Below are 13624 nucleotides of genomic sequence, written 5' to 3' on the forward strand. Positions count from 1 at the left end.
TTGGCTTTACACATTAGCTATAAAGTGAGCCCTCAGAAAGGGCTGAGTGAGAAGCTAGACTTGCTAGCTTGGGGCTCTGCTTGCTAAGTGCTGAACTACATCAGATCATAGAAATCTGAAACTTCGTATCTCACAGCAAGACAGCGTCATGAATACCTAAATTTACCACCTGATTGCTGTGATACCTGGAATTCACTGCTCAAAGAGAGGACAAATATAGCTGTTACGAAACCACACAATCTGCTTTGGTGCATTTTGGCAGTTTTCGGACACAGCCTTCCAACATCCACTCTGTTCAAAGAACAGAAAGCTTGTTTTCTTAGAGAAGTCCTCAGAACTCCTTAACTTGATAGGTCCTGGCACCACTACACCAAAAAATTCCCCTAGATCCGGTGTATGCATGCTGCCAAATTCTGTCCACAAAACCTAGAAATTATGTCATCCTCGTAGAAATAAAAATTGCTTTCTATGATTCAACGAAAGAAAAAAAAAAAGAACCAAAAAAAGAACCAAAACAGCCAACCAAAAACGCCCAACAAAAAGCCCCAAAGCTAGAGCAGGCATGAGCCGGGGGATGCCACTGGCTCCGGGCAAAACGGTACGAAGTGTCTCTCGCCTCGCTCACCGCGGCGCTTTGCGGGGCAGCTCTGCCACCAAGAAAGGGAGCGCGTGTGCGTGGGGGGTGTGTTTTGCTTTACGGAGTCAGGGAGGCGAAACTTTTTCTTTAAATATATATATATATATTTTTTTTTTTTTTTTGTGAATGGAAGGGGTTGCCTTGCCACCCGGGGGGCGTAGGGGACACGGAGTGCCCGCGGCAGGGCCCCGGGATACCCCCGGGCACCCGAGTGCCCACTTCCGACGCCCTCCCCCGCCGCCGGCGCGGGTCGGGGCAGCGGCGGAGTCGCCCCCCGCGGGGCCGGGCGGGGCGGCGGGGCCGGGGCCGGGGCCGGGGCCGGGGCCGGGGCGGGCGGGCGCGCGGCGATCCGGCGATCCGGCGGGGGGCGCGGGGAGCCAATGGGCGGCGGGGATCCGCCGGCGCGGCTCGGGGGCCCCTGGAGGAGGAGGAGAGGAAAAACCACGGGATTGAGCTCTGTCAGTGGCGCTCGCGGCTTCCAAGGGGGAAGTGCCGGGGAATAATTAATGTTTTTATTAAATTTGGAGGGAATTTTTTTGCAGCCGATCGCCGCGCGTGGCCTTCAGGTGGGTCTTCCCCCGCAACTTTGCCCACCGCCCCGCAGGATTGCGCGGCGGCGGTGGGGCTGCGGGAGCGATCCCGTGGGAGAAGGTGGCTGGTGCGTGGGGCGGGGGGGCCGTGTGTGTGTGTGTGGGGTGTGTGTGGTGTGTGCGTGGCCGCCGGGCGCCGCCGCCGCCGCGAGGTGCGCGGCGAGCCCCACGTTCGCCATTACGAGTTGAGCACACGCTGGCGAGAGCCGGGGCTGCCGCCGGCGCGGATCGCCCGCGGGTGCGGCGCGCAGTGTAAATAAAGCCCTGCCTCTCGCCCCGCTGGCTGCCGCCGCCGCCGCGGAGTGCTTTTGCTCCGCGTTTTGCTGGCAGAAGCGTGTAACCCAGGTGAAGGCAGAGAAGGGAGGGTTGTTTTTTATGAATGGGACTCTTTGAGGTTAATTAGGTATGCAAATGCAAGCAGTTCATTCATGCTGCCTTTTTTTTTTTTTTTTTTTTCTTAAATCTAAAAGCCATCTTGTATTCCCCTCTAGGCTGATTGGAGTCCAGATCCCGAGGAAATCTCCAGATCAAATGCCCAGTAAATAAAACACTGAGCTAAGACTCGTGGAAGAGCTGCAGAATGGATGGATTTTATGACCAGCAAGTGCCTTACATGGTCACCAATGTGAGTGATCAGTTCAAAGTTGGTGTTTATAAACTTGACTCCGACTTATTTCTGTGGGGGAGTTTTACAGACACAGTCTCTGCTTTGTTACCGCTGTAGGGGCGACTCTTCATCTGGGAGCTTTGCTTGCAAGATGAGCCTATCTTCTTAGTTATTGCAATAAAGCGTCGTGTTCTTTTAAAGACAGTTTTGGGATGATTAAAAAATCACGCACATGATTAGCGGATGAGGGAGGCGAGAGCAGCAGCAGCTGCATTCAAAGTTTCTGGCTGCGTTTGCCTGCAACGTTCAGAAGAATGAAGTTGAGGCAAACATTAACCTTTTTTTTTCCCTCTGTTTTTTTGTTTTTTTTTTTTCCTTTCAGGACTTTGCAAACAATTTTATAAGTAACACAGGGAAACAAAGCAGTCTATTAAAATTTCATATCTGGTTTGTCCTGCATAGCTTATGCTATGGGGATTTATGGGCTATCGTGTAGGTTTGTATACTTTAGATGCTAAAAATACGACTGGTATTGTGTTGCTGCTTGAGCACATTATATACGTATCTGTACAAATAGATGTCTACATAGATAGGTAGAACTGTGTTGCCTTTAGACACAGGAATCTTTTGGAGGATGTTAGGTGCTCAGCAATATCTTTTGTTAGAAATTGAAGGCTTGCAAGACGTAAGTCTCCCTGTGGTAACCGTTTCCCTGTTTGAAAATGTAAAGAATTTATGCCAACTTTGCATATTCCTGATTAAATTAAAAAAAGCCCAAAACAAACCCAACCAAATCTCAAACCTCAGATTTCTAAAGTAACTGATCTTTCCTGTATATAGAATCCGCGTGGGAGAAACTGTAATGAGAGACCGACAAATGTCAGGAAAAGAAAATTCATTAACAGAGACCTGGCTCATGATTCAGAAGGTGAGGGCTTGTTGTTTCCCCCCCTCCCCCCCTCTCTCCTTCTCCCTTTCTTACTAATGCAGAGATGCTTTTTGAGAGCTCTTTATTAATTTATTTTGGAGATAAATATATCTAGATCAATCTGAATAAACAAGACAAGAAAACTACATTTACTACTGTGAAACAAACTGGCAAAGGCAATAAATTTATAAAGTTGAAAGTCTTTCCTTGACTTACCCTGTTGCATTTTGTGCACATGTGGCACACGGATGTCATGCACTTCAGCCAAGCCTTTGCAGCATCTGACACAAGTCATGGCACCTGGTGTTTTCACCATCAGGCCTCTTCAGATTTAGGCATTCTTCATCCCTCCCATCTTTTAACGTCCTCTTCCCTGGTATGTCTTCACTGGTGGTAGCAGGAGTGAGAGAATGTGGGTGTGAAGACTTGGTTTTCACCAGCTTTACTATATAGTCAGACTTCTGTTGTCTGCTGTCCTGTTTCTCTTGTATGACACTAACAGGGTTAAAGATCCAGGGAATTTTGATTAAAGAAGCCCAGTGTGGAGGAAGTTTTGGAGGGCCAAAGATTTGTAACTTAGCCCCATCAGTAGCCACTCAGGATTGTAGCTTGGGAACTGTAGGCTGGTAATAGCTGTTAACACTTCTTTAGGTTACAAGGTACGTACATATGCTACGCCTACAGCTCTGAAAGTACATAAGACAGAGGAAGATATGTAGAGGCCTATAACTTACTCCTGTATGAATATTATCAGGGTAAGAACACATTGACACACTTTTCAAAATCCATACTTGCCTGGAAAAGTAGATTGAAAAGGAAGCAACTTTCTGATTTTCAGTTAAGTAATTTCCCAAAGTGAATGTGGGGTATCAGTCCACAGGATAAATAAATAGCCTCTGTCATTTAAGTATATGTAAATAGTTATCTGTCAGCATTCATAAAAGAGGAAGTCTCTCTCAAAATACAGTAGATTAAAAATAAACCATTTGTTAGTTCAAATATCCTACTTAGTCTTAGCAAACAGAATTTTCGTAACTGAGTTCCTGAGATTTGCAAGTAAGCCAAATGCTGCTCTGGTTTACACCCATTATAAGTAACTGATTTCAGTGAATTGCAGAAGATAAGCTGCTGCAAAACTCAGTCCATGAAGAAAGTGGTTTTAGCTTTAAAGAAGTACAGTGAGTACAGCACAGAGGAAATGGTGGTGATTCTCATGGCATATGAAGTAAAACATAAGGGGAAGTACAAAAGATTTCCCATTTCTCTTTGCTATTGCAGCATCTCAGGTCATGGCTTCAGAATTTTTATATGATAGTTATGACCCTACTATTAAAAACACTCAGTTATTGCTCAGGCAGAACTGTGGAAGTCCGAGCAAGCTTTATCTGGGGCAGATATTACAGGAGGAGGCCTGAATTGTATAAGAAGAAATAGTTCACCTGTAAGAAATACTATAATTTTTAACTTTTCTATGTATTGCTGAATGAGCCTTTTATACTACAGAGCTCTGTTAAGATTCTGGTTATTATTTCAGGAGCTGAAAATACAGTAATTGCTTGGGTTTTTATTAATAGGTGTAGAAAAATCATTAAGTGCCTCAAAATGCCTGCTTTGTCTGTACATTTGACTGCCAAAACAGAATTAATGTATATTGTTCTTAGGGAAAAAAATATTTTTGAACATATTTTAATCTAATGAAGAGATTAAAGATGTGAGTCTTTTATCCATGTCTTTATATTTTTGCAGAACTCTTTCAAGATCTGAGCCAATTACAGGAGACATGGCTTGCAGAAGGTAAGGGAAAAAACTGCTTGTAAAAAGAGGAAAAAACAACTCTGGAGGGGAAAAAAAAAGTCCTGAACTTGCTGTCTTAATGTTCAGCCCAATTAATTGAGCTCTAAAAGAGCCACCTCATGTGTCATGCATACATTAGAGCCTCTGATGAGTTTGTCTTTGGGGACTCTGGGGCTGCTCTACCCAGTGTCATCACAAATTACCAGGAGAAATTGCTTCCAGCTCACAATCACATCTGCTTTTGGCAAGAACTAATGCACCAAGACTTCAAGTTCTAAGCCTCTGTTCAGATTTTAATTGCAATTGATCAGGTTTATATTATTGTACCTCGAGAGACTACATACAGCCAGAACTGGGCTTGCTGTTTCCTTTTCAGCAGCACATATAATTATTTGGTGTTCTGGTGGAGTACTTTTCTGATGGCAGAAATTAGTTTCTCTGGGTTCATCGGGACGGGATGCTTCAAGATTTAAGTGCAAGTGTCTTCTTTCCACCTTGTTCACAACACAGAACATTAGGTGTGTATGAAGTACTTAACTAGTACTTTTTATTTCTTTTCTTTTTTTTTTTCCAGAAACCTTTAAATATTTTGCATGTTATTTTTGTCTTTGTATTTGTAGTTGTGAGATTCTGTACCGGGTGATTAGAAAACTAACATCAGTGTGTTTTACACATGCATGTTCTTTTCAGTATTTCAAATAACCTTGCAGAGCACATTCTAATGAAGAGAGAAGGTTTAAGAACAATAATGTACAAATCTGAATTTTGAGTAGTTGTTGAGAGATTCATTTAACAATAACAAAAATGTGCTGCTGCATTAGGAGAACTTTAACAAGTTGCAAGGTACCTTTCTGCTCGTTCAAATCTATTTGTTTTCATCAACATTTTCTGATTTTTTTTCCTTTGATATTTGCAGTACTGTTTATTTGAATCATAAAGATTTTTTGTGCATTATCTGTTCTTAATATTTCTGGTCAATTTTTTTATGTAAACTTCTGCATCTGAAATAGACATAAATTTGATGCAAGTTAAAATAATCTCTCCAGATTCATCCTGATTTAAATGAATGTGAGTATTTGCATATGTTTAATTTTTTTTCCTGTACAGGACTATGCACAGCTGTCTATAGAAGAGATGTTCTGGTTTTGGGGTTTTTTTTGTCTTTTTTTTTTTGAAAGGAGGGATGTTAGGGTGAAATGCTTGCTGTTGGTGTTCACAAAAAGAGGGAAATATTGCTGATGACTACTTTCTTATGTCGTGAGTCTGTTTTAACAGCTTTTTGTGTAGTTTCTTTACCTATAAATAAGTTGTGAGGTATTGTTTATTTTGATGACATTTTTATTCTGCTAGTATTAGTTTGAGTATGGGGTTATTCTGTGTGTAATCAAAAAGCCCTCCTGAAATTAATGGAACAGAGGATATATTTTTATGAACTAATACAATTCTTCCCTAATAATTGAAAACAGGATGTCCTGTACTAAGATCATTTTTGTAGTATAATGGTCAGATGCAACTGTAGCTGTCTCCCTGTGGTAATTTTCCTCAGGAACTCTTTACATTGTATCATCTCATTCATGTTAGGAAATCAGAAGCATGTTAAAATGCTACTCAAAAGATACTATATTTTAATGGAGAGGTTAACTTTCAGTTTGATATTTTTCACTGGTATGGATGGTTTTGTTTCTGAAAAATGATTAAATTTCTTTGATCTTCGGTCAGAAAAATACAGGCAGATTCATAATGCATGTGCAGATAATAATGGAAGTTTGAAAAATAATACAGAATTTAAAATTAATTTGATCATTTCCATAGGTGCATAAATTAATCTAATGCCAATTTTTATTCTGAAGGCACTGCTTATTTTAGACTAGAATCAGTTGTTTGAGAGCCTTTTTACCTCTTTATCAGTGTATTTCACTGAATAAATTTAGATGGGTTTTGAGAGAGAAGGTGTCTAGTCCCATGTCAGCTAGGTTGAATAACCTTTATAAAGGCAGATAAAATAATCTGGGATGATTAATGAATAAAAATAAAAAAAAAAAAAAAGTTGCTTTTTTGCCTAGCAGAAAGTAATAAAGCTAAATAACGCTATTTGTCCATAGTATGTTGCAATGAAATATTACAGGTTTTTCAGTGTTCTAGAAATACTTTAAGAAAACTCTGTTTTGGGCCATGCCATGGTTTCATGAAGCACAAACTTTGTACAGCTTTTCTTAAGGCTAAAACTAAATTAAAAGTTAAGATGAGAACATCAAATATTAAGCTATTAACTTGATCCCAAAGTTTTATGAAAAATACCCACCCTTAATAACTTCTGGTAGTCTTTATAATATGCTAGTGTTTGAGGACATTGTAGCTCTGCTCAAATGTCTATATGGATGAGCTTAGCCAGGAAACAGATTTTGAAATCAGACTTGTTTACCCATTGCTAGATGTGTCCATTTATGTTCTTCTGGACCTTCCTAGGCTAGAAGTCTGCCAATTTGGCAGCATCACTAGTGTTTACATATTTCTTTTCATAATGCTCTTGAGCCAGGGAAATGACCATGAAATTTTAAAACATCTTGACCCTTTTTAAGAAAAGCAGTGGCAGCTGACCAGGTTTCTCCCACTAGTTCAGATCCCCACTGGGGAGTAACCAGGTCAAAAATCTACTTATTAGTTAGGAGAAGAAAGTGAGTTGTATTTTATGACACACAAAAATAATGCTTGTGGATTTTTCTTTGTTTTGCTTTTCCTGAAGCTGTCCTTACTGCATTACATATTTCAGCCTGAAGATTTTTACAGCCAGTGTCACCTGTGACAAGTTGGTGGTAAACAAGTAAACAGAAAATAAATGTATTCCTTTTGTGTTGGAAATGGTGGGAGGTTCACTTGTATTAAAGTATTAATCCAAATGTAAACAATTCAGTAACCTGTTTAATATTTTATTACTACATAATTAACAAGTTGAATACTACTTACAGAGAGCTCACAAATGTATTCTACTACCTGCATAGTAGATTTTTATGGAAATGAGTTTTGCTTCTTATTCTGTGTAGCAGTATATATGTAAGAAAGAATCTCAATCATGATGTAGAACTTACTCTGAATAAGGTTGCCCCGTGTCAACTGTTATGCAAGACAGAAGATAGAGCATAACTCTTTTCTGATGCTAGAAATTGAAAATAGGAAGCCTTTAATAATTTTTTCAATGTTCAATCTTAAAGTAGTTAAAGTTGCCTATTGCTAACCAAGAGAAATATTATTCAGATATTATCTTTTGGTTTATATTTAATTAACTCAGTGGCAACATTTTGACATGTCAATACCATTGGTTCTGTCAGGTAGAAATTGTTCAATGACTTGAAAAAAATGGTTAAAATATTAATTTAATGTTGTCTTGTTATGGTAGCTCTTCCTTCTTATTGTGGAAAAAAATGAAGAGAGAACAAATTGTTAGTGAGTGAGTGTCTCCTTTCTATGGTGAAAGCATTTGGTTTTGGGGAATAATAGATTAACAAAAAACTCCGATTTTTATTTAATATTATTTAGATACTAATTTCTCCTACAGCTTGTTCAAGATACATAAAAGGCATCCCAGGTAAAGACAAATAATACATTTATGCACTAGATCTGCTTCTTAGAGCAATAGATAATAAGCTTATCAGATGGTAATATACTAAAAAATGAAATAGTGTTCTTTGTGTGATTTGAAAAACATCCAAAAAGTAAACAGTAAGTGGTTTGGAATAACAGCTACAGGTAACGGGTTCATGCCTCTACCGCAGCTCAGCTAAATTGAGTAGATGGCTTCTTCAGGCTACTAGTATTCATAAGCTGCTTCTTAGTATCTAAAAGTAAGTTATTTCTGTCAAATAATTATTGGACAACTTTGGAATGAACTTGAGAAAATAAGTTTGTTCCCTCTGTTTCTCCTGATGTGAAGGACCCACTAGCGTTGCAGTGATGTCTAAGCGAGTGTTGACTTGCAGTTTATTTCTTAAATAAGGAGGTGTGAAAGGAAATAGTTTCTAGTTCTTGAAGGATTGTTTTTAATAAAAGAAAGTACTGGATCTTCAAATATTAGTGTAGTTAGAGTGGCTTTGTTTAATCTGGCTAACTAGCTCTTTTCTGCCATAAAGTTGTAAAATTTACCTGGTGTCAGGCAGATGGTATGTAGCCACATTCAAGAACTATCCACATTTTTATATGAGCAATAAGAGTCAAGAAATAGTAATTTAATACCTCCAGGGCTGAAATCTGCCTGACAGGAACAAACACTCCTAAAAGCAGTGAAAACACTTTCAGTTTGTAGTACAGAGAATGTTCTTTTTTTTTTTTTCCTGGTGGACTCTAGTGATCTGATAGATTTGATTTTCTAGTACTCACAGCTCTTGATCATAAATATCTGCACAAAAAAAAAAACAGATTAGGCAAAATGGGAGGGAAGGGGATGTTACTTTAAAAAAAAATCCAAAAGAAATAAACCCACCAAAAATCTACAGGTCTGAAAGTCTGTGTAGTAATAAACTTTTTCATGTTTTTCTTGTTTGCTAGAAAAGTAAATAATTTTACTCAAAACAGTAATTTTCAAAAGCATAGAGGGGTTTGCTAACCATGAGGCATGTAGCAAAATATTAAATGTGAATACTCCTTTTAAGTTAAGTTTTTTTCTCATTTTTAGTATAGCAGCAAATGAAGAGCAGATTCTGCAAACCCATCTTCTTATTCCTAGGGATTATTCACATAAGGAAGAATTTTGAGATCTGGAGCTAGTTTTGAACTGCATTTAAGTTTATTAGTCAGAGCATCTCATGTTATGTAAAAACGGTTTGGGGTTGTTTTGACAGCAAAACCAGTGCTTATGGGAAATAATATTTTTTACCATCTTGAAATTTATCACTATTTAGCCTTCCCAATGTGTCTTTGTTAGAAACAGCTGTTCCCGTGGAAAGAGAACAACCACCAACCTACACCGCAGCTCTTGCAGGAATATTTACAATTTAGCCAGTCTTTCAGATATTCCGAAGTGACAATGAATCAAAGAAAACTCAATAGACCCATTACTGTTGAGGCCCAAAGTCTTATTTTAGCTGAGGCCAAAATATTACTGCTCATATAGAATTTCCTGTCAATTTCAATTTCTTTTGCCACTTTGAATAAATGATGGATATTTTAAAACTAATTGCTCTTAGCTCTAAAAGTGAAGCATGAGGTCAGAGCACACAGTACCGCAGGAAGTGTTCTGCTACCCGAAATAAAGTTTTAAGTGAAGCATTTTCAGCTTCTTGTTTTTCTGGAAAGTTTCCGGTTTTTTTTTAACAGGAACACCTTTCTCTGGAGTGCAGCTGAGCTTTTGGAAGCAGTTTGTGAGTGGGAGAAGGAAGAGTTAAGTCTAAGCCCTTTATAGTTTGCTTAACTTTTCATTTATTAAATAACGTTCCTCAGCAGGTCTGTGCTGCATCTTGAGACAAAGCAGTGAAATCACTGTGTTTATGCCGAAAGTTCAAGTTTACTTTGCTGTAGCTTTCTGGAAGGGTGTGACATGAAAAGCTTGTGGTTGGGGCCACATGGTTCATGCTGGACTGTGTTTTTGTGAATGGAGGCAGAACTCCAGTTCTGACTGCTTGTCTTGAGGAATTGCTTCGGAGATCAGCTGTCTCATTCACTGGCAGAAAGAATGACTCATACATCTTCTGCCTTGTTTGGCTCCAGGTCATTGTTACAGTGGATAGAGCTGGTTTTAATTAAATATTAACTCCTTTTGTCCTGGATGCTTGTTAATGGGGACTTTTTGTTTACTTGCAATGAAAGCAAGCTAACAGGCCCGAGTTCTAAACTTTTTTTCCTCCAAATTGCTTTCCCTTTGCAAAATGAGCCATTAGTTCAGCCTTTCAAAGAGTGTTTAAAGCTCTGAAAACTACGAACAAGTATTAAGTATTTTTGTGCTGTGAATGTTTGCATAGCTCAGTAGGTAGTGAAACTGTAAAACCTAAACGGATAACATCTTCAAGATCATCATTAGCATTTCTGCATGCTTTCCAAATCCTCTTGAGACATTATAGCTATAGTCAGAAGAAAAAGAAAACTTTTGTAATATTCTAGGCTGAGTTGGATAGTTTATGCTGCAGATGTTGCCTGCTTCAGGAGTCTGAGACTTGATGGCTCTGAATGTGGAATGAACTAATGTAGCTGCTTCTGCTATAAGCAGTAAAAGCCACGTGCTTAATATCCTTCAAAACCTTTTATTAGTCTTTTGGAATATACTTGCCTTCTCAAACCCCCATAATTAAGTAGCTCAAGGAAATGTTCTCTTTCAGATGAATGATCATTTCAGATATCTTTTTTCAATTTCCCTCTGAATGGCAAAGTAAAAAAAAAAAAATTGGTGATGTATGCATTGTGTCTTGTGTATGTTAACAGAAGCTTTTATGGCAGCCTTGCTAAGTTGCAGTATTTGTGAATAAAAGAGGAAATTAATGGCCTGTGTATATAAATGTGTAGACAGTTGTGACACTGCAAGTTATATTTTCCTTTTAGACATTCATGTTGAAGTGTCTTTACCTGTCTAATTTGCTGCAAAATCTACCTGTTATTATCCAAAATCCAGGTACAAAACCCCTCTTCTGCTTTAGTAATGGGATGATGTATCCAAATGATTTAGCATCTCACAGTGAGATGCTGGTGGAAGGAGTCTCTGTATGATAAGGAGTGCTTGCTTTTCAGCAGTATGATCGTGTGCAAGTTTCAGTTCTGCTTGTTTGAGAATAATACCAGATTAAGTGAAGAAATAATTTAAGTTCTCATTTCCACCAGTTAGCAGGTCCTTTTAATTTCTCCATATAGGCTTGTGGGCTCATTGCTAAGGTACTGATGCTACTAAATTTACATTCCAGTAGGAAATGCATGTTCCTAGTTTGAATGTTTTGGATGTTGTTATTTGTTTTGTTGTTATTTGGCAGGGTTTTAAACACTTCTTAACTTGCTGTGTTCCTTTCTCTGCAGAGGCTTTTAAGGCTATGTTAATATTGCATTTAAAGTAAATTTTGACAGCATAGCCTCCACCTGTTTCAAGAGTACCGATAAAGTGATGTGCTCTTTCTCTATTAAATATGCCTTCATAAATTTTGGGGATCCATGAATGAAGTACATCATTCTTGTTTACTCCATAAACAGGAGCAAATCAGGGTTAATGGCAGTTATTTAGTGGTTTCCATGACAGTTCAACCAGATATATTTTATTTTTTTCTTACTCTATGGCTGAGGAAAAAAAAGGACCTTACTTACTGATATATACATAAATCTCTACAGCAGATTTTTTTCTGGACTAAGTCAAATGAAACTGATAAAACCAGAATGAAGCACTGGTGAAGCTGTCCAGTGTACAGAGTATGCTCTCTGGAAAGTTAGATGAGATTTCTATCCCAGCTCTGCAATCACTAAATGTAGCCTCTTTATTTAAACAGGAGGGGTTTTGTTTTCTTTGAGGCTTTTTAAGATATCCTAGATTCACAGATTTTATATATATATCTCTACATATACATGTATATATAAAATGCAGGTGCATGTTAAAAAATTAGTTCTGCAAACCTCCTTGCTGCATTTTAGAATGATAGCTGGCTTAAGAAAAATGTGTGGGATGTCTTCTGTAAAAAAGAAGTTTACAGAACTTGATTCAATTACTTTAACTCTGAATGTACTCACAGGCGCTTCAAAAACAATTGGAAATATAAGAAATCTTAAAAACTGATTTTTAAGTAGGCGACCTTGATTTCATAATCAGATTTTTCTGTGACAGTCAAATAGTTGGCATTTTTGTAAGGAAAATGCCAAACATCCACATGTAGTCAATTATGTGAAGTGTCAGAAATTGCGGAGTGTTAGTATTTGGTCTCATCCTGTCCCTGAGTTCATTCTTGGTAAAAACTTCTGTGGTTTCTCTGAAGAAAGAGAAATTGAATGCATCAAAATACTGGGAATATTTGGGTTGGTACTGTTTTATACAGCTTCAAACTACGAGGAGCCAACAAGTCCTCAGAGGTACTGGTTTATTCTAGAGGGATGGGTTACTGTCATGTTTGATTTTGTTGGATTTTTTTTTAATTAGAAACTCAAACAACAAAGCAACTGTAGCTATGTTTTTTTGGTTTTTTTTTTTTTTCAAATTAAGGCTAATTACACTTAGTGTATTTATCATACTCACACTTCTTTTCAAATCTGTATTTGCACATTTCCAAGGTCATTTGTTTTTAAGGGACATTTGCTGCAATTAAGACAGTAGGATTTTAAATTTATTTTAAAACCCAGAGCAAATAATTTTTCAGTATAATGAGCCTGATTCTGAACTCTTTGCCCAGGAAAAAAACTTCCAGTTAAGTCATTAGAAATATTTCCTGAGTAAGGAGTGGAGATCTGGTCCATGAAGAGTACTGTAGTGCACATTCAAAATAATTGTGAGTAATTTTAATTAAATATCTATTTTTAATTCAAGCTAATTATATTAAAACTAGTAGCAATTGCACATATATAATGGGGAATATGCACTTCCTATACTAGAAAGTGTTCCGAAGGGCATTAAAGTTACATTTTATCATTTCACATATTTGAGAACATTTGATAGTCACAGTTTCGATAAATGGTTATATAAGCAGCATCTACCTTTTAAATCTTGTTGGGTAACCAGATCATGGCAGATGTTAACTTTTAATTAAGATCATATGAATGATTTGCTTGTCTTTAGACAAGAACCGTGTAAAGTATTTTTAAACGATAATTTCGTGCAGCTTTGCTGTGGTGATTCCAGTTAGCTTGTACGTTGAGGAAAAGATGACAAAGTTAGAAGATGATAAGCTGGGTCTCTCTCGCGATGTACCAGAAGCAGTCATGGTCTGAGGATGCCGTTTCTCAGTGTAATGTTCTGCAGTTATTTGAATGTATTCGCCATTAATAAACATTTAGTGGTATTTCAGCTTAAATGGTTTAAATGAGTTTACCACGCAATTTGAGAGATGGCTAATGTCTTAGATATACAATGAAAAGGACCTGTGGTACCAGAGGAGCAAAATTATCTATCAGCAGACCGTGAA

The 13624-nt window shown here is 38.1% G+C and overlaps 1 protein-coding gene across 5 annotated transcripts in view; it reads left to right on the forward strand.

The window, feature by feature from the left end:
• The first annotated feature begins 578 nt into the window (after nt 1-578).
• The window catches only part of ETV1 (ETS variant transcription factor 1), a 66235-nt gene continuing 53189 nt past the window's right edge, over nt 579-13624 (forward strand). Inside the window, exons 1-4 of one of the 5 annotated variants that reach the window (XM_010399097.4) lie at nt 579-598; nt 1719-1852; nt 2675-2762; nt 4509-4556. In XM_010399097.4, coding sequence (XP_010397399.2) covers nt 1808-1852; nt 2675-2762; nt 4509-4556 — 181 coding nt within the window. In that variant the 5' untranslated portion in view covers nt 579-598; nt 1719-1807. Of the gene's footprint in view, nt 599-1049; nt 1204-1607; nt 1631-1718; nt 1853-2674; nt 2763-4508; nt 4557-4932; nt 5075-12942; nt 12992-13624 lie in introns of those variants that run through there. The other 4 variants (XM_039571565.1, XM_010399098.4, XM_010399099.4 and 1 more) reach the window with 4 other exon arrangements.

The sequence above is a fragment of the Corvus cornix genome, chromosome 2, assembly GCF_000738735.6.
Source record: "Corvus cornix cornix isolate S_Up_H32 chromosome 2, ASM73873v5, whole genome shotgun sequence".
Taxonomy (NCBI): Eukaryota; Metazoa; Chordata; class Aves; order Passeriformes; family Corvidae; genus Corvus; species Corvus cornix.